Source organism: Hemiscyllium ocellatum, chromosome 10 (genome assembly GCF_020745735.1).
Source record: "Hemiscyllium ocellatum isolate sHemOce1 chromosome 10, sHemOce1.pat.X.cur, whole genome shotgun sequence".
Taxonomy (NCBI): domain Eukaryota; kingdom Metazoa; phylum Chordata; class Chondrichthyes; order Orectolobiformes; family Hemiscylliidae; genus Hemiscyllium; species Hemiscyllium ocellatum.
In genome coordinates this window covers 58097956-58119579 of record NC_083410.1, presented here as the reverse complement: position 1 = coordinate 58119579, position 21624 = coordinate 58097956, and the positions used below count along the sequence as shown (strand labels likewise).

The 21624-nt window shown below is 38.7% G+C and overlaps 1 protein-coding gene across 1 annotated transcript in view; it reads left to right on the top strand.

Annotated features, from left to right (window-relative positions):
- Window positions 1-21194, top strand: part of LOC132819438 (clathrin heavy chain linker domain-containing protein 1-like) — a 54265-nt gene extending 33071 nt beyond the window's left edge. The window contains exons 5-9 of the mRNA XM_060830943.1: window positions 2071-2177; window positions 4551-4725; window positions 14674-14876; window positions 17014-17193; window positions 20600-21194. Of these exons, the coding sequence (XP_060686926.1) occupies window positions 2071-2177; window positions 4551-4725; window positions 14674-14876; window positions 17014-17193; window positions 20600-20808 (874 nt within the window). The 3' untranslated portion in view covers window positions 20809-21194. The remainder of the gene's footprint in view (window positions 1-2070; window positions 2178-4550; window positions 4726-14673; window positions 14877-17013; window positions 17194-20599) is intronic.
- Window positions 21195-21624: the final 430 nt, after the last annotated feature.

The following is a 21624-nucleotide window of genomic DNA, read 5'->3' as shown; positions in this document are numbered from 1 at the left end:
CATGGACGAGTTGAACCAAAGGGTCTGTTTCTGTGCTGTACATCTCTATGACTCTATGGTAAAATTGGATATTTAGTTAATAAGGCAAGATATACAGTTAATGAGACCAAAAATAAGCTTCTTGCTGCTATCTAGTGAGAATCTTGTTTTGCTGTCTAGACCTTAGTTGGAAATGAAGCTAATTGCTTCCAAACTTGAGAAAGGCCTTACTCAATTTCTCATACGATTCTCCCAGATTTCTAGCCTTAACTTGTGTTGTTCTGGGTTCTATAAGCTTCCATTCGTATTCCTCTACTACCTTGGGTCAGATTTGCCAAAGATATTGGACAGTAAGGAGACAGGCCTGAGGACACAATTAAAATATTGTGTTATTTCTGCTGTATGAGTCTGAAAGGATTAACATTTGATTGTAAGAGTGTTTGGAGATGTCGTGGCAAAGTGGTAATGTCATTGGACTACTAACTCAGGACCACAGGTTAATGTTCTGGGGACATGAGTTCAAATCCCAACTGGGCAGAGGTGAAATTTGAATTCAGCAAAAATCTGGAATTAAAGAAAAAAGCCAGCCAAATGATGATTGTATAACCTGTTGTTAAAAAAAATCTTGTTCACTAATGCCCTTTAGAGAAGGAAAATCTACTGTCCTTACCCTGTCTGGTAAATGTGTGATTTCAGAAATGTGGTTGATTCTTAACTATCCCTCTGGAGAATTAATAATGGGCAATAATTGCTGGCCAGACGAGTGATGCCTATGTCCCATGAATGAATAGAAAAAGCACAACCCACTGTGATGTCTCTACTCTGAGCCCCATGACAAGTTTATAAGAGTCGAAAAGAGTGATTTTGGAAAAACACAGCAGGTCAAGCAACATCTGAGGAGCAAGAGAGCCAACATTTCATGCATAACGTCTGCTGTACTTTTCCAACGTCACCCTTTTCGACTCTGACTCTTCAGCATCTGCAGTCGTCACTTCCTACAAGTTTGTAAGAGACTCATCTGGTGTTAGTGTGCTCCTATCAGTTGTCGAATCAGATTTTAATTAGCAGGAAACTGTGAGAACAAAAGAAATTAACAACACTCAAAAAAAATTTAGATTCGGAAGCTAGTGTCCTCTGCAAGGGATGAGGGGTCACAGTGGTCAGCCAAGGGAGAGAGTTAGGCCAAGATTTTAATGCTTACCTCGGGTGCCCGTCTGCCCCTTATCCCTAGGCTGCGGCTGGATCGCTTCTCCAGTCCCCTGACAGAATTCAGCCAGGTTATTTGGTTTTTGCTCGCAGCACCAAATGTCAAATTGGATTTTAATTAACAGGGATCTGTGAGAGCAAAAGATAGCAACAATACTCGAAAAAATCAGTTTGAACTGACAATAATCAGCCTTTATTGATAATGCTGCAGCAGTTTTGGCTAAAACTCGAGAGAGGAAGAGATAAAAGTTGTTCTCAATTTCTCTTCCAGGTTTCACACCTTTACAAAGGAAAGAATAACATTTATATACTTTAAAATATGCTGAGAAGTGACAAATTATCATGAAATGCCTATCATCCATAACATTGAATTTTGCCTTATTGGTTTTCTGAAATATTAATCATTCGCATCATTCCATGACTTTGTTTTTGTGTACGGACGTTTTGTTTAGGCTAAAATCTGCAGTTCAAACTATACAAGGAACTGTTAAGATTACTGAAGTTTTGCCAAGGTTGCAAAATTTGTTTACATTCAGTCTGTCATGAATGTTGTTTCTGACCTTTTGTCACAGTCCTTTTTAACTTGCTGATCTATTTAATAAAAGTGCTTATAAAAAAATTTACTGATCTATTTTTCAAGAGTTGGCCAATTTTTCCCATCATGCAATTTTAAATGTTCTCCACAATACCACAAGTCTCTGCACTAATATAAGTCATTTTCATCCATCCTATAATTGTTGCAGTAATAGTTAGGTATTGTTTATTCAATATGACTCCTCTACTTATACCAGCTAGGTGGATATCCTAATCCATACCAAACAACTTTGGGGTTGAAGGAATCCATTCACAGCTGCTGCTAAACTGAAACTTCCACTTTTTTTCTAGATTTAATAAACTGTTTGATGATAAGCAATATAAGGCAGCTGCAAAACATGTAGCAAATTGTCCCAGAGGAATTCTTCATAATTTGGAGGTTATGGAAAGGTTTAAAGGTCAGTTGTGCTTTTTGTTCATTGCTATGTTTTATGCAACAAAATAGGGAAACTTAATCCTGTATCAGCAAATGTTTCCTTCTGACTTTTACAAGTTCAAGAATTAAAAAGGGCTGCTCAGTAGTTCAGCAACTATGTCTATTAGAATGTTTCCTTAATATCATTATATTCATTTTGTTTTGTAGAATCTGTAAAAATTAGATCATTACAGCAAAATATTTTAGCAGTTAACAAATGATTTTCAATAGCAATCTCTTCTAGATCAACTTTTTATGTCATATAAAAGTAGCACACCTTCTTTAAAATAGTTCATTTAAGGACTCAAGTCACACTTTTTTCTTAGAGACTGCAATTAGTTAATTTATGTAACTACTATTAAACCGGTACATTCACGAAGGTATAGGTATGCTTATCACTCCCTCGGTCCTACATTGTCATAGGTTATGCATATTGAAGAATTGGTGTAATTTTATTTCTGACATATGGTCCCACGAAGCACTACTCCCTACTGGGAGCTCAATATTAGTCAAGCATAATCAAATTGAAGTCCATGGGGAAACCAGATTATTATTAATTACTTGTCATTTAATAAAATACTATAAAATTATTGTATACATATAATAAGAAAAAGCTAACTTGATAAATAACAGATCTTGAAACTCAAAACTAGCATGCAAGTGTAACTGTTCAAGGGCAATTAAGGATAGGAAATAATTTTGGCTCTCAAAAATTTCCACATTCCAGAAGTGAATTAAAATATTTACATTTATAAAATTTCTACTGTCAGTGATGCTCAGGAAGCCTTCTTTAGCTAAGCAGCCAATCTTGAGTTACTATACATATTGCATTCCCACTTGAAGTCTGTCTCTGCTGAAGATCATTGAGAGCAAGGTAACTTTTCTTTGTCAAGTTAGCATGAATATATGCTTTTAAACAGTGGATTACCATATAATTTCTAAATTTGGAGTAGAACTGAAAATATCTCTGTGATCATTGCTTCATTATAATTAAATATTCAAATTAATAACAACAATTTGCTTTATAGCTTTTTTACTAATAATTCTGAGATGGACAACAGTAAAAATATAGTGTTTATTGCCCATAACTAGGGAAGACATTAAGAGCCAATCCAAAATTTTGTGATCGGAGTCACCCTAGGCCAGATTAGGTCAACAATTGAATTTTCACCATAAAACAGCAGGTATCATTGGGTTCTTCTGTCACAGTAGTACCCTGCCTCTGGGCCAGAGGTACAGGTTCATGAACCACCTGCAATGCAAATATATCTCTCTATACATTCAGACAGGTTGATTCAAAATATTTTCAACAATTATTGTGGTCATTTTTGATTCCAAATGATCAAAATTATTTAATTGAATCTCGTAACCTATTATGATGGAATTTGACCAAGCAAATTCTAGGTTAGCAATCTAATGAAAACCAATGTAGAGGCTGTAATTCAGCACTGTAGGGCCTTCCTTTTTAAAAAAAACACATTCTAACTTGAAGTTGTTGTACAATAGTAAATAAAAACACTTCTAGTATAAAGTTCAAAAATATACTGTAAAAGAAATCTGGTAATCTTTTTACAATGCTTACCCTCATTGCTGACATTACTTGTCACCTATTCTGCTGCCATACCTGCAGCTATCGAACCACCCTGATTTCTGGTGACACTCCAAATTGAAGCCTGTGCCAAACTCTAATACATCCTTAAGCTGCCGATCCTCCAATTTGCAGTCTCTGCCACTCCTCTCACTGAACCCCTTGTTCCCTGACTCTGCTGCACATTGCTTCCCTTTCCCAAACCCTATCAGTGAGTGAGGAAGCTGTGGCGAAAGCACGACTATGAGAATGTGACTGAATATCATAAGGCTGTTTGTGGCATTGATGAAAACAGACATTGATGAAAACTACCTCTGTTCAACACTTCTGTATTCAAGCTTTCACAACTGTGAAACTTTGGCTTTGGAGCCCACAATCTCAGTAAAGGAAATGTGCAGATTGAGTCATGCAGCCTGATGGACAATGACTTAAAAACAAATTGGGCAACTCTGACTGACAATATAGGGCTCATTGACAGAATAACATTGAAACAGAACAACATAAAATGTCAAATTTAAAAGAGAATTTTCTATATATGTGAAAGATTTGTCTTAATTTTCCCTTCAATTTGAGGAATTGCTTTGCTCATACTAACAGGCTCTCCATAATAAAAAAAAACTGAGATTCAGAGCTAGCAAACATCGTCATCCTTGCTCTGTTAAACACAATGAACTTATTTAAGATAGGTCATTTAAAATGTATAACAATTGTGTATGAAGGTGTATTTTGTTCTTCGACCAACTGTAATAATAACATTTTCTCCCTCAGCTATCACAGAATATGAAGGGCATATTTCTCCTCTCCTGCAATTCTTTGAAGCTGTAATGAACTCCTTTTCTGCTGTCAAACATTCACCTAACGCAAAAATGTCATTAGAAGGAGTAGAATGTGCACTGACGCAAAACCGACTGGACCTGGTCATTCACTGGATCATACAACAGAGGTAATAATCTAAACTCAGTAGAATCATGTTATTAAAAACAGGGTTACTTATTACTGTACAAGGCACAAGGAAAACAGTTGTGTATTCCACGGATAAGCAAAAATGTGACTTACAGCTGAAAATTCTATATTTGAAAATATCATACTTTGTGACAGTTCACTGAAACATTTTGATGGAGCAAAGTTGCAACAAGTTTGGACAGAATGTAAAGCATAAAAACTGCATAGAACATAGAACATAGAAGGATACAGCGCAGTACAGGCCCTTCGGCCCTCGATGTTGCGCCGACCGAATCCTACCTAACCTATACTAGCCCAATAACTTCCAAATGCCTATCCAATGCCCGCTTAAATGACCATAAAGAAGGAGAGTTCACCACTGATACGGGCAGGGCATTCCATGAACTCACAACCCGCTGTGTGAAGAATCTACCCCTAACATCTGTCCTATACCTACCACCCCTTAATTTAAAGCTATGTCCCCTAGTAACACCTGACTCCATTAGCGGTAAAAGGCTCTTAGTATCTACCCCATCTAAACCCCTAATCATCTTATACACTTCTATCAGATCTCCCCTAAACCTTCTCTTCTCCAATGAGAACAGCCCCAAGTGCCTCAGCCTTTCCTCATAAGATTTTCCTACCATTCCAGGCAACATCCTGGTAAACCTCCTCTGCACTCGTTCTAAAGCTTCCACATCCTTCCTATAGTATGGCGACCAAAACTGCACACAATACTCCAGATGAGGCCTCACCAGAGTCTTATACAACTGCAACATGACCTCAGGACTCCGGAACTCAATTCCTCTGCCAATAAAGCCCAGTACACCATATGCCTTCCTCACAGCACTATTTACCTGGGTGCAGGAAACAGTTAGGAAAATTACTGGTCTAAGGGCATATAAAACATAGCAATACTGAATAAAGTACATATCCTAGAAATCATAGAATCCCTACAATGTGGAAGCAGACTACTTGGCCCAACAGTTCCACACCAACTCTCCGAAGAGTAACCCACCCAGATCCACTCCACTACCCACTACTGTATATGCACGTTCTCCCTGTGTCTGCGTGGGTTTCCTCCGGGTGCTCCGGTTTCCTCCCACTGTCCAAAGATGTGCGGGGTCAGGTGAATTGGCCATGCTAAATTGCCTGTAGTGTTAGGTAAGGGGTAAATGTAGGGGTATGGGTGGGTTGCGCTTCGGCGGGTCGGTGTGGACTTGTTGGGCCGAAGGGCCTGTTTCCACACTGTAAGTAATCTAATCTAATCTAATCTAAATTTACTCCTGACTAATGCACCTAACCTACATATCCCTGAACACTGTGGGCAATTTAGAATGAACAATTCACCTAACCTGCACATTTTTGGATTGTGGGAGGAAACCAGAGCACCCGGTGGAAACCCATACAGACACAGGGAGAATGTGCAAGCTCTGCACAGTTGCCCGAGGCTGGAATCGAACTAGGGTGCCTGGAACTGTTTTTCCGCGTTGTTTATGTCAGTCATGAAGCTGATATTTGTTTCACCTTAATATGATTTAAAATGGCAGTAAACACCAATTTGAACGAACTAATTTAGAGAACTATTTTGAGTTAGCAATGGAAATGTTAATACACGTAGGAAATCTGGTAGCAAAGGGTTGAGCAAAGTAATTGGATAAACCAAAAGACATGTAAAAGTATGGCAAAATATAATTAAAGTAATGAATTGTTAGGTCAGCACGAGATAGACTTGATCTGTGTGAGACCCTGGCTGAGTATGTCTGGGAATTTGGTTCAAAGTAGGAATTTAGTGCAGCAGGGGAAACAGATGTTTTAAGTAAAGTTTACTGCAAGATATATAGTTTGCTGAGTGAAGAGTTTGGTCAAGGTTGGAGAGTAACCCACCCTGACCGATTCCTCTATCCTATGACTCTACATTTACCCTAACTAATGCACCTAACCTATGCATCCTTGAACACTATGGGCAATTTAGCATGGCCAATTCATCTAACCTGCATATCTTCAGATTGTGGGAGGAAACTGGAATACCCAGAGGAAACCTATACAGACACAAGGAGAATGTGCAAACTCCATACAGTCTTTTTCCTTCTACTCTTTCAGTAAGTTCATTGGCTGTTAAGAAACTGCTGTTAGGGACTATCTTTAAGTTATCGTAGAAAACATATTATCTTTAAATGAGTAGCTAATACTTGGATTTAACTAAAAAAAGACTAGAATTAAGGATAAGTCAGGGAATACAGTGAAGTAATATAGGGCGGCACAGTGGCTCAGTGGTTAGCACTGCTGCCTCACAGCACCAGGTTCCAGGTTCGATTCCAGCCTCGGGCCCGTGTCTGCGTGGGTTTCCTCCCGGTGCTCCGGTTTCTTCCCACAGTCCAAAGATGTGTAGGTCAGGTGAATTGGCCATGTTAAATTGCCCATAGTGTTAGGTGCATTAGTCAGAGGGATTGCTCTTCGCAGTTCACTGTGGACTTGTTGGGCCGAAGGGCCTGTTTCCACATTGTAGGGAATCTAATCTAATCCAGAGCAAGACAAAGTTAACATAAAGGAGATAAAGTTAAGGCATAGCAGTGCAACTCATTGAGTGTAATGTATGGTCTGTAATACATGTGAAGACAAGGAGCCCACTGATGTCCTAGATGGCCATATGTATAGGACATGTTGCCATTTGCAGAAGTTTGCATTCCAGGTTTCAGAATTCAAGTGGTAGCTGGTGTCACATCCACAAGGCTGAAAGTTACAGAGCAGCTGCTGGTCATTTTTGTAGGGGGTATGTGTTCTTTCAAAGATTATAGTCCATGTTGGTACCAATGTCTTTGTTAGGAAGGAATATATAGTCCTGTGACTCGAATCTAGGAAGATAGGGAGAAAATTAGCAAGGAGGACTTAAAATGTTTTATATCTGCAGATTACTTCAGTACCATGCGCAAGTGAGTACAGAAACAGGCAGGTTAATACATGGCTGAAAAGATGCTGCAGGAGGGAGGGCTTTAAATGCTGGGAACACTGGAACTGGTTATGGGGAATATGTCACTTAAACAAGCTGGGCGGGTTGCACCTGAACAGAGCTGGAACCCAGTTCCTTGCGGGGAGTTTTGCTTTTGCGGCTGTGAGGGCAGTATTTGGTGACTTGGCAGGAGTGTCAGAACCAAGAGAGGGTATTAGAAAATAATACCAGGATTCACAAAATATTTGGAGAGATATATAGCACTAGCAGTATAGTAAGTTCATAGTTGAAGTCAGAGTAAGGGATGAAGTAATGAAGTCTAAGTGAGAGTTAGTATGCATCTCTGTATTGTGTGTATAGCATAAGTCAGGTAAATAAGATTTGGTAGTTCCAGACACAGATTACTTTGTGGGAAATATGATATTGTGGCAATAACAAAGACCTGGCTAAAGGAAGGGCAACATTGGATGTTAGATATTCTTCGGTACAAGCTATTCCCAAGTGGAGGAGGAGGGCATGACAGTATTAGTTAAGGAGATCATTGTAGTGTTGAAAGAAGAGGATGTTCCCTATGATGGGGGATTTCAAGATCGGGGAGGGGGGGCACACATTTTTAAGGTGAGAGGAGAGGGATTTAAAAAATACAAGACAGGCATATTTTTTACACAGAAGGTAGATCATGTGTGGAATTAACTTCTTGAGGAAGTGGCGGATGTGGCGACAAGGTTTCAGTGGTGGAATTAGGCTGGTGCTAAGGAACAAAAAGATGCAGAGACATTGCTTGGTGTGGTCTATAAACCACCAACTAAAAGGAAGACTGTACAGGAACAAATCTACAGGGAAATTACAGAAAGATGCCAATATTATATTGTGTTTATAATGGAAGACACACAATTACCCAAATATAGATTGGGGTACTGGTAATGCAAGAGGTATTGAGGGACATGTGTTCCTAGACTGTGTTCAGGAGAATTTCCAACAGCAGTATGTTTCTAGTCCAACAAGAAAAGTTGCACTGTTCTTACTGGTTCTTGAAATGAGGTGGGCCAAGAAAACCATGTGTCAGTGAGGAACATTTGGAAGGCAGTGATCATTGTATTGTGTGGTTTAGGATGATGATAGAGAATGACAAAGGTCAATCTAAAGTAAGAAAAATCTATTGGTTAGGAGCTGACTTCAATATGGCAATAACTGAGCTGGAGCAGGTTGACTGGAGCAAAACCAGTGGGAAAACTGTAAATGAGCAATGGGTTACCTTCAAAGGGAAGATGATTAGTTGTAGTTAAGATATTTTTTTTCTCGAAATGGAAATGTTGGGCAAACAAATCCAGAGGTCCTTGGATGACAGAGGAATACATCTCCTGGATTTGATAGTTTGCATCTTAGTCTCATATTTTTCCTCTGGGGTCAGGTCCACAAGCCTCAAGCAACTTTGATTTTGAACTGAAAGATTTTGACTCCAATAGTGGATGGTGGGCAAGTGAAAAGTGAGGTCAGACCTGATGACCAAGAAGCAGGTAATGGAACTTGTCCATGGTATAAAATCAGGACCTGTAAAGAGTTCCTGATGTAAAGCAGGAAATGGTGTCATTACCCAGAGGAAACATCAGTCAAGAGTCAAGTGAGCACCACCTGTATTGTTTGTTAGCTGGTTGCTGACACTGAAAGATGTGGTCTGCCATGGATTTCCAACAGGAAAATATAGTAATAATTGAAAATGACTGTAATACAGTCATATAGTATGGAAACAGACCCTTTGGCCCAAACCGTCCATATTATGAACATAATCCTGAACTGAACTAGTTTCACCTGCCTGCTCCTGCTTCATATCCCTCCAAGCCTTTCCTATTCATGTACTTCACCAAATGTCTTTTAAACATTGTAATTGTCGCCACATCCGCCACTTCCTCAAGAAGTTAATTCCACGCATGATCTACCTTCTGTGTAAAAAATATGCCTGTCTTGTATTTTTTAAATTCCTCTCCTCTCACCTTAAAAATGTGTGCCCACACCCTCCCCCCCCCCCCCCCCCCCCACCCCCCGATCTTGAAATCCCCCATCATAAGGAAAAAAATACCTATCTTTAACCTTCCATAAGGTCACCTCTCAACCTCCTGTGCTCCTGCGAAGAAAGTCCCAATCTATCCACCCTTACTTTATAACTCCATACCTGGCAACATCCTGGTAAATGCCTTCTTGTCCTTGATATAAAGGTAGCATTTGACCAATTGTGGCACTAAAAGTCCTTAGTAAAATTGAAGTCAATGGAAATTTGAGGAAAACTCTCTGTAAGATGTAGGAGCACAAGTAGGTCATTCAGCCTATCAAATCTGCTCTGCCATTCAGCGAGATCATAGCTGACTGATAATCCTCAAGGCAAAAGTTGGTACTGCAGATGCTGGAAATTAGAGTCAAGACTAGAATGGTGCTAGAAAAGCACAGCAGGTCAGGCAGCATCCAAAGGGGCTGCCTGACCTGCCGTGCTTTTCCAGCACCACTCTAATCTTGACCCTGATAATCCTCAGTTCCAGTTTCCACCGTTCCCTCTTTACCCTTGATTCCCTCACTTATTAAAAATCTGCATATCTCAGCCTTGAATATACTTAATGATCCAGCTGCTATAGCTCTATACAGTAAAGACTTCTACAGATTCACTACCCTCTGAAGGAAGAAATTCCTCATCTCTGTCCTAACTGGGCAACACCCTTACTCTGACAGTGTACCCTCTAGTCCTAGATCTCCAACAATGGTATCTATCTGTCAAACCCCCTAAGAATCTTAGATGTTTTGATAAGTTGCCTCTCATTTTTCTAAACTCCAATGAATACAGGCTCAACCTACTCACTGTCACCTTGTAAGAAAAGTCCTTCATACCTAGTGAACCTTTACGAGGTTGCCTCAAATGGCAATGTATCTCTCCTTAGAAAAGGGGAGTAACATGTTTCACAATATTCTAGGTTTGATCTAACTAGTGCCTTGTACAGTTTTCATTCAAACATTCACTCCCTCCACCATCAATGCTCAATAGCAACAGTGTGTACCATCTACAAAGGTGCACTGAAGACATTCACTAAAGCTCCTTAGATAATATCTTCCAAACCCACATCCAGTGCTATCTAGAAGGACAAGGATAGCAAATAGGAAATCACCTTCAAATTCCCCTCCAAGCCACTTTACATCCTGATTTGGAGATAGATTGCCAATTTCTTTCAGCGTCACTGGGTCACAATCTGGAACTCCATTTCTAATGGCATAGTCGGTGTTTCGGTGTACGAAATGCATTGCAATGGTTCAAGGTGCAGCTCACCACCATCTTCTCAAGGGCAACTAGAGATGGGCAATAGATGCTGACCAGCCAATATCAACCACATCCCATGAGTGAATAAAATAAAATCCCCTTGTAATGAACAATAATATTCTATTAGCTATCCTAATTATTTTCTGTACTTGCATACTAACCTTTGGCAATTCATACAAACAAAGTGCCCAGATCTCTATGCATTACTGAGCTCTCCAATCTCTCGCCATTTAGATAAAATGCTTCCTTTATATTCTTCCTGCCAAAATGGAGAATTTCACATTTGTCACATCTTTATCAGCTCACTTAGCCTATCCATATTCCTCTTCAGTATCCTTGTGTACTCTTCACAACTCACTTCCCAACCTATCTGTGTGTTGTCAGCAAATTTAACAGTGATACCTTTGGTCCCTTCATCAAAGTAATTTACATAATTTGTAAAAGGTTGAAGCACAGCACTGAGTTCTGTGGCACACCATTTGTTTCATCTTTCCAAGCAGAGAATGACCTTTTATGCCCACTTTCTGTTTCCTGTTAGTTAGTTTCTTCCTTGTTGCTAGGTCAAACTCCTAGAATTCTCTCTTTATCAGAACAGTAGGTGTATCTCATAGAGTCATAGTCATGTGCAGCACAGAAACAGAGCCTTTGGTCCAACTCATCCATGCCAACTAGGTATCCTAAATTAATCTAGTCCCATTTGCCTGCATTTGGCCTATATGCCTCTAAACCCTTCCTATTCATATATCCATCCTTTTAACTGTTGCACCTGTACTGTCCACCATCACTTCCCTGGCGTCTCATTCCATACACCACCCTTTGCGTGAAAAAGTTGCCCCTTGGATCCCTTTTAAATTTTTCCCCCTTACCTTTAAACCTATGCCCTCTAGTTTTGGACTCCCACATCCCTGGGAAAAAATTCTTGTCTATTTACTATATCCATGTCCCTCATGATTGTATACACCTCTACAAGGTCCACATTACAGTTCCTGAAGATGACTCACCACCACCTTCTCAAAGGAATGGGCAAAAAATGTTGTCCTTGCCAACAAGGTTCACATCAAATGAATGAATGATAGCTAAACTATTTAGTTCAGAAGGTCCACGTTCAGGTTTTACCTCGCCAAAGCTGTGTGAGAACATAACCAAAAAGGTTGATTTAAAAAAGATGTTAGCATTTTAAAATACTGAATAAAAAGAATATCTATACTGTGAACTGACAGTAATTTAAAATGAGGTTGCTGAGGCAATGGGATATTTCATCCCATTAGTCTAGCCTAAATAATGACCCTAAAAATGAGGGGTGTGTATATTAACTATCTGTGCTAATTATTCTGTGGTAGAATTGAGAATGCAGTGGGTCAAATCTGTGGCACTGATTAGCAGAATCTAGCTTCCTACATTCAGCCTACTTTTGTTTGAGTTTGGTGATAGCATACAGATTATTTATGTTAACAAGAGTCCTTGCCACAACATGTTCTAAAGGCGTACACAATTCCTGATAAACTGAACAATTATATGAAACAGTTCTTTTCTAATCAGACTTCTTCTGTTCAAATAATTAAATTCCTTAGGACTTTGGATCTTTCAAACAAAAATTTACTATTTCTTAGGAATTTTTAAGATTATTTTAAACTGTACTGTTTACATAACTGTAGCAGCTAATCTGTTTATTGGTGTCCATAAATATTCTTCTTGTTTTATCACAGAAGTGAGATACTCCAGGACAAGAGCTTAAGAGATGTAATGCACTCAATGTAATTGTCAGGATAATATTAATATTCATTTTTCATGTCGTGAAACAGAGACTGTATCGCTTAGACTTCACAAGGGAGGTGGGGGAAGGCTGTCCTGTATTAGATTACTTACAGTGTGGAAACAGGCCCTTCGGCCCAACAAGTCCACACCGACTCGCCGAAGCCCAACCCACCCATACCCTTACATTTACCCCTTACCTAACACTACGGGCAATTTAGCATAGCCAATTCACCTGAATCCGCACATCTTTGGACTGTGGGAGGAAACCAGAGCACTCGGAGGAAGCCCACGCAGACACTGGGAGAACTTGCAAACTCCACACAGTCAGTCACCTGATTCGGGAATTGAACCCGGGTCTCAGGCGCTGTGAGGCAGCAGTGCTAACCACTGTGCCACCGTGCCACCCACCTTATAGCACTTCTAAGACTGCAAACATTTTTGTTATCTCTTGTGCCCTGCACAATTTAGCATTTTAAAGAAACTAACAATAAAACATTGATGTATTCAGGGAGGCAAAAGATAAAACAGAATTGAGCCAACTTTATTCTGCCACCCTTTCCTATTCCACTGTTCTTGGGTGTATTCACGGTATACCCAGACACTTGTGTTTAAGTTGACCACTAGGGAGTAGTAAAGTAACTGAAACTCTGGTACTGGTATTGAAAAGGAAATGTATAATGTCTAGGACAGCACAATACCTTGTGAGAAATTCAATAAGACCAGGGAAGTGAGGTCTGGTCAACCTCATCTCAGGGCCTGATTCAAATAATGTGCTGCAGACCCCAGCTTAACAGCCAGGAGCAGGGACAGGTGCTGTTCCTAGCCTGGACTTCTGAACCAAGAAAATCAAGGAAGTAATGTGGCAATGTAATGGAAAGAAGTGGGGTCAGAGAACCTGATAGCTTGTTATTTCAACAGACTAGTCCAGAAGTAGAGGGCATAAGTTTTGGGTGAGAGGAGAAAAATTTAAAAGGGACCTAAGGGGCAACTTTTTCATGCAGTGGGTGGTGCGTGTATGGAATGAGCTGCCAGAGGAAGTGGTGTAGGCTGATGCAATTACAACATTTAAAAAATATCTGGATGGGTATATGAATACGAAGAGTTTAGAGGGATATGGGCCAAGTTCTGGCAAATGAGACTAGATTAGTTTAGGATGTCTGGTAAGCATGGACGAGTTGGATTGAAGGGTCTGTTTCCTTTCTGTATATCTTTATTACTCTATGACATGGTAGAAATTAGGGTCTCCATTTTACTGCTGCCTTTATCCAATTGCCTAATACAATGAAGTAAGAAGGTAGGATGAATTTCATTCCAGCTATCTCTATCGTACACCCAGTTTTCATTTTTGTTCACTTCAAGGGGGTGTGTAATAGGCAGCCAATTCAGTGCTCCATATTTTTGTTCTAACATTATTTTGGAGATGAAGATTTCCCTTGCATCAATCAAAGTTTTCTGTAGAAAATATTGTAATGTTGTGATAAATCATGCAGTATAATAACAATGCAGTTTGAAGTTCTGGGTGCTATTCATCATTAAATATCCTCGTTATCTGATAGCTTGGCTGTGTATTCAGCATATTGGAGCTATTCATATCTCGCAACTTCACAGATGATGAGCTCTGGTTAACTTGTCTACACAATATTCAAAAATATGCTAAAGTAAACAGAAATTAAGCGGGCGATATTCAGTTTTTGATGAGAGTTAATGTAAAATGAACGAAAGCAGACTGGCTCCCACAGCAAATTCTCTTTTCTGTTGAGTCAGGCAGGTTGTACGGTCAGCTCCTGATCTGCTTATACGTACATGCTGTTGAAATTGAATTTCACCTCCTAAAATCCAATAATTGATAGCTCATTTTAGATGTAACAAATAGAATATATTTTGTTGCTTTATTGAAAATCCTTTTAATTTTTGATAAAATGTTTTCTTCCTCTTGTCATCTCTAGAGTAACGTGTTCTGAAGAATTGGGAGACTTGATTTACAATTATGGAGATACTGAACTGCGGAATATGGACACATGCATGGTCCTGGCTCAGATTGTCTACAATAAATGTGATGTGCACAAGAAAGCTGCTCTCTGCTTGTGCAGGTGCAGGCAGATTTCTGGAGCAATGGAATATATTCATGACTCTAAAAAGTTCAGCTTGGGTAAGAGCTTGAGAAGGGATTAGGCTATACTTTAGTCAATGTAATTAATATTGGAATGGGAATTTAAATTGAAAGTTCCAGCTGAGTCATTAATTGTTACAAAATCGCTTCTCTCTATTACTTAGCTTGAAGTGGAAATGTAGTCTATTGAAAACACTAATAGTCATAAATTTTAATATGTAAATTTTTGAATTTAATTGGTCTGAAATTGGTGTTTGATGTTTTAAAACTTTTGCAGAGATTTAAGGGCTTTTTTTTTGCATTGCCTGGGTATACCTGCCAGAACTGCATCACAGCAAGCATCAGAATGGTGAGAAGGTGGTAGAATAAATTTGACAATAGAGGAGGCATTGTGACACTAGCAATCCAGTGGTATGGGTACATGTATTCAACTCTCACCATGACATTGGCAGAATGTAAATCTAATTAATAAATCTAGAATTAAAAGCTAGTTTCAGTAATGACAGCCATAAAATCATTGTCATAAAAACGCAACTGCATGACGATTTAATGTTGGGAAAGGAAATCTACCCTGTTTACCTGATCTGGCCTATTTGTGACATCAGACCACAGCATTGTGCATTCTTAAATACGCATAAATGGCCTAGCAAGCTCAACTGCTGTGAAAATATCAGTAAGGAATGATATTGGATAGATCTCCCGACCTCAGTGTAAGTGCTGAAAATGACAAAGGAAAATCTGGTATTTTCAACTCTGTCAAGTCCTCCTAACTAATATTGGGGCTTGAGTTGTACCTCAGCCTAATTAAGCATCAGGGAGTATGTGAGGACTGCAGATGCTGGGGATCTGAGTCGAAGTGTGGCACTGGAAAAGCAAAGCAAGTCAAGCAGCATCCGAGAAACAGGAGAATCGACGTTTCGGGCATAAGCCCTTCATCCTCCTGATTAAGCATCAGCCTCACATTGATAAACTCATGGAATCAGACTTTATAGATTGTATCCTAACACCATCATCATCCCTGGACATGTCATGTCCCAGTGGCAGATAGGATAGCTTAGTAATACCAATCCTCAAAGTCATTGTTGCTAAACCGGATCTGTGACAGGTTGGGAGGGAACCAATGTGAGGGAGAAGCCTACTTGACCTTGTCCTCACCATACCCTATATGGCAGATACATTTATCCAGGAAAGTATCGGTACAGCGACAACCACAAATTTCCTGTGGAGATGAAGTCCCATCTCACATTGAGGATACCATCCATTGTGTTATGTGACACTATCACTGTGCTAAATGGTGTAGATTTCATATAAATGTAACAAATTGGGCATCCTTGAACTATCATAATCAGCAGAATATATTCAACCAACCTGTAACTTCAGAGCTTGGCATAGCCCCCATTCAGCCATTACCATCAAGCCTGGGGATCAACCCTGGTCAATGAAGAATTTAGGGAAGCATGCCAGAATCACCAGTAGGCAAACATTAAAATGAGAATATTGATCCAATTTGCATTCAATGTTCTTTCTAGTCTGAGGTACTGGGTCCTTTTCACATGATTCAATATGTCTTATAGCAACATTTATGTGAAAGTTTGAATTTACTCAAGCAGTGAGTAAACCCTTCAGGTAGACGATGCAAGTGAACAATCCACCTATAGCAATTATCCATAGCCTTTCCTACTCCAAAAAGGAATTTAAACAGTCTGTATAAATGAATAGATTCATATCAATAAATTCATATAGTTATTCTGCCCAAATTCCTCAGGAGTAAAGCTGACCTCCTTGTCTGATGTGTACAATTTTGAATCTCATTGTGTTGAGAAAAGTGATCCCGAACCAAACTATTAGAGGAAAAGAAGTTTATAGCACAGACAGAGGCAATCCATTCTCTTGTGCCAATTTGACAGTAGCGCAAATCAAAACTAACCCTGCTGTTCTCTACACATTCAAATTTCTTCTTTTCAAAAGTTTTGTGTAGTTTTTTTTCCATAAAAGTTGCAAAGTCTGTTGAAACTGTTTCCTGTTGCAAAATATTTAGAAGTTGAAGTTTATCTTGGGCAGTGGTACAAAATGGTATTATCTTTCTGATGCATTCTGGTACATGTTGGTTGATGTGTTGTCAGTCTGTCTTGCATTGACCTTTTCTAATTTCTTGTTTTAATTATTTTCTTGTAAGATGATTATTTATTTTTGGTGAATAAGTGCCCAAACTCTGAGTTAATTCAGTGTCTGACTAATGAATGGAATGGAAACCCAGCAGTTCTTTCAACTGGGATTGCTGTATTGTGGCTGATTTCAAATGATCACGAGGAAACTGGATTTCATCTTCTGAAAGAAATATATGATTCAGGTCAAGGTAAGCAGACAGCTAGAGTCATTTAACTCCATTAACAAATTAAAACATTTCAATGCTCTACTTAAAAGTTCGAGAATGTTTGAATCATTCAAATTGGAGAATTCAGAGCCTTCCACTGCAGCTACGTAAATCGTTCCCAAGCAAGGTTAGACCATTAAATACCTAATTTAAGTCCTAAGCAATAATTCAAATGTCTCCCCAACTTAATATACATCTCAATAGCAATACTTTCCCCAGAACCCTTATACTCCCAAGACCCTGACCTCACATCACCCCTCTATCCCTGGGACCCAATATCCCCTGTCACCTGCCACATCTGGCACCCATCCTTGGATCTGTGACTCAAACAGCAAAGACATACACAAATATCCCCATCAGACCAGATTTCTCCCATCACCCTGACCTGTCCTAACCAGACACCATGTCCTCCAAGCACCGGAACCTCATATCTATCTTATGTAGTTATTCTTTCACAAAACTAGATACTGGACCTTTAAGTCACAAATTATGACAACTGACGTTTTGCAAAAGTACATTTTTTGCAATCCCCCAAAAGTCCTGTATTACAAAAATTATGTTAGAATAAAAGTACAGCTTCATATTTCTAAAGGAGCCCTGATTGGAATTTCTTGTCAGAAATGTAAAGGTCTTTCACTGTGTAATAGAAGGAATGGACTGTAGTTGCCACTCCTCGGAAAATCCAACTCATTAACTGTGTTTCTTTCCACGGTTGTGGCCCGATCTGTTAAGTTTTTCAAACCTTTTTTGTTCAGATTTCAGACTTCCAGTAAATGCAATATTTTACTTTTGTATAAGTAATAGTAGAATAATGGGTGAGCCAAACTTCTTGTGAATTAGAATACATGTATTTTCTACTTCCCATTTAGACCCTTAGATACCCTCTTACAGTACAGCATGGAGCTGCCACTAATGGACCCCAGAGGCACCAGAGCTTTTTTTGAGGAATATGCATGGCAATCAGGATAAGATTTCTGGCCTTGGGTAAGTGTAAACTTAAGAATTTCAAGCATAGTTGTTTGAATGCAAAATTCCCTGAAAATGTCGCACTAAATCGATAAAGGCGTAAAATATGACAACGGCATCTGGATTTTACAAATGTAACTTGTAGTATGAGAATAAATAAGTAATTATAACTTTACAAAACATATTGTTTTAGATGCTTTATTTAGAGAAACATCTTTATCATGCTGTTTCACTCTCAACTGCAAGGATGGGGTCTTTTTAGTTTTGTGTTTTTTAAGATTGTAGACTGAAATGAATGGCTTTAACCCCTTAATTAGGCTTAGATACATTGTTTTGAAAAGACAGCTATATGTTTTGAAAAGCAAATAACCTTACAGCCAAAGCAAGCATCTAAAAACTGTTTATAAGAATGAGAGGAGATGTAGTGAGGTATATAAGATTCTGAAGAGGTTTGACAAAATAAGTGTAGAGAGGATGTTTCTTCTGTTCTAAAGAAGGGTTGCTGAACCTGAAACATTTATTCTGCTGCCAGACTTAATGAGTTTTTCCAGCAATTTCTTTTTTTCCAGCATCCACGGTTCTTTGCCTTTTTAAGAGAATGTTTCTCTTGTAGGGCAATCTAGAATGAGAGGCCATAGTTTTAGGATGAGGGATAGCAAATTTAAAACAGAGATGAGGAAAAATTACTTCTCTCAAAGGATTGTAAATCTGTGGAATTCACTATCCCAGAATGTGGTGGATGCCAGAACATTAAATAAATTTAAGAAGGAAATACAGGCTTTTAAATTAGTAATGGATTGAAGGGTTCTGGGTAATGGGAGGAAGGTGAATATGAGGCTGAGATGACGTCAGCCATGATTGTATTGAATGATAGAACAAGCTCGAGGGGCTGAATTGCCTACTTCTGCTCCTAGTTCTCTAAATAAAGCATCTAAAACAATATGTTTTGTAAAGTTATAATTACTTATTTATTCTCATACTACAAGTTACATTTGTAAAATCCAGATGCCGTTGTCATATTTTACGCCTTTATCGATTTAGTGCGACATTTTCAGGGAATTTTGCATTCAAACAACTATGCTTGAAATTCTTAAGTTTACACTTACCCAAGGCCAGAAATCTTATCCTGATTGCCATGCATATTCCTCAAAAAAGGCTCTGGTGCCTCTGGGGTCCATTAGTGGCAGCTCCATGTTGTACTGTAAGAGGATATCTAAGGGTCTAAATGGGAAGTAGAAAATACATGTTTTCACTTCCACCTCAGATTGGATTCTCCTCAACTAGGAAAGGACAGGATTTTACAACTTTTGATATGTGCCCTTTACACATGTAACAATGGATCTTTCCACAATGGCCCAGAATCTCCCAAACTTTTAACAGCTTGTTTCAAATGAAACAGAATACACCTTATAGGGCATTGACAGCTCAAAGATCTGCTACCAAGACAAATTCCAGGAAAAGAATGCAAGGTAGGCAGAGGTTGGATTTATGCTGACTGGGGCATTGAATGTAAGGCTGGATGAAGGTACAGAATAGAATAGGATTAAGTCATGGAAAGACTGGTAAATAGGTAAAGGATTTTGAATTCAATGTTTTGGGAAGAGAACTACAGAATGTCTTAATAGCTTAAAGTGATGAATATGTGGCATTTATTTGAGGACAATATGTGGATAGTGAGGTTTTAACCAATTTAGATTTTATGCATTGAGAAGTTTGGAAAATATGAAGGATAGTGAAGAAGGTGTTTGGTATGCTTTCCTTGATTGGTTTGAGCATTGAGAATAGGAGTTGGGAAGTCATGTTGGGGCTATATAGGACATTGGTTAGGCCACTTCTAGAATATTGTATGCAAATCTGGTCTCTGACAAGGATGTTGCCAGGGTCGGAGTGTTCGAACTATCGAGAGGCTGAATAGGCTGGGGCTGTTTTCCTGGAGCGTCAGAGTCTGAAGGGTAACCTTATCAAGGTTGAAAGATCATGAGGGGCATTGATAGGGTATATAGACAAAGTCTTTTCCCTGGGGTGGGGGAGTCCAGAACTAGAGGACATAGGTTTAAGGTGAGAAGGGAAAGATTTAAAAGGAATCTAAGAGGCAACTTTTTCATGCAAAGGGCGTTGCATGTATGGAATGAGCTGCCAAAGGAAGTGGTGAAGGCTGGTACAATTATATATTTAAAAAGCATCCGGATGGGTATGTGAATAGGAAGGTTTAGAGGCATATGGGCCAAGAGCTGGCAAATGAGACTAGATTAGTTTAGGACCTCTTGTCAGCATGGACAAGACATCTATGACATCTATGACTCTATGACATCAGAGATCTTCTACGGATGAAAGTTCTGTTTACTGTACAATTTCAAGATCACAATAATAAGAACCAGATTTCTATTAATTTCTTCTTTATTGTAATAATTTATGTGTTTAGATGCCATGGAACGAACTATCCTTAATGACGTTAACTGTACATTGGAAGATTGGCAGGAGATTGCAGCTAAGTGCAACACACACAACCTCAATGAGTTGGCAGACAGCATTTTTACTGTGCTGACATCACAAGAAGGCGGAACTGTGATAACAATTACAACCGAATCTGATAATGATGGTGCAAAATTAGTAGAACATATTTTTTTGTAGCTCAGATTCTTACTTCAAATTTTACAGAGTTTGTTCTTCCTTTAAAACAATGTTTTTAAAGCATTCCAACTAAAATATAGCAATTTTACTGAAATGTTACAATACATTCTTAAATTCATGTAGTTTTACATATCACACCTTCGGGTCATGCTCGTGTGCTTTTTGATAAACGGATTATTTTTGAAATGCTGTGTTGACAAACACTGCAGTCAAAGTATGCACTCCAAGAAGACTCCACAAACAGTAAATAAATGAGTGATTAGACAATCTGTTTCTTTTGTCATGGATAAAGTATGAATGTAGCCCAGAACATTGGGAGAAGTTCTCACTGTTTCAGTATGCCATGAGATTATTCACATCCACATGAATAAATAAAGGGGATTTTGGAATAATTTCTCTTGCAGAAGATTGCATTTCTTTTTTTAATAAATATTTTCATTGAAAAGAAAAAGGCTTTTCAGTTTTTTTTACAAAATTAATACAAAATAGTGTTACCACTTTACAATATAATAACAGCATCAATATAAAATTAAGAAAACTAACTACTAATCTACTCTACAAACTACCAAAACACAAAATACAATATAAGAAAGAAGACTCTATATACAAAGAAAGACCACAGTATAGTACATAAGTAACAACAAAAAAAGGTAAATAAATAAGCATTCAAAATAAAATTATATCAAATCATAACAATACTCATATTTATACCGGATTCTTCCTTCCAGGGGCCCCCGAACGAACAAACATCATCCTCACGCCTAAAAAAAGACCCTAAACAGTATGGCCAATACATCTGCATAGTTCAAAAAGGGC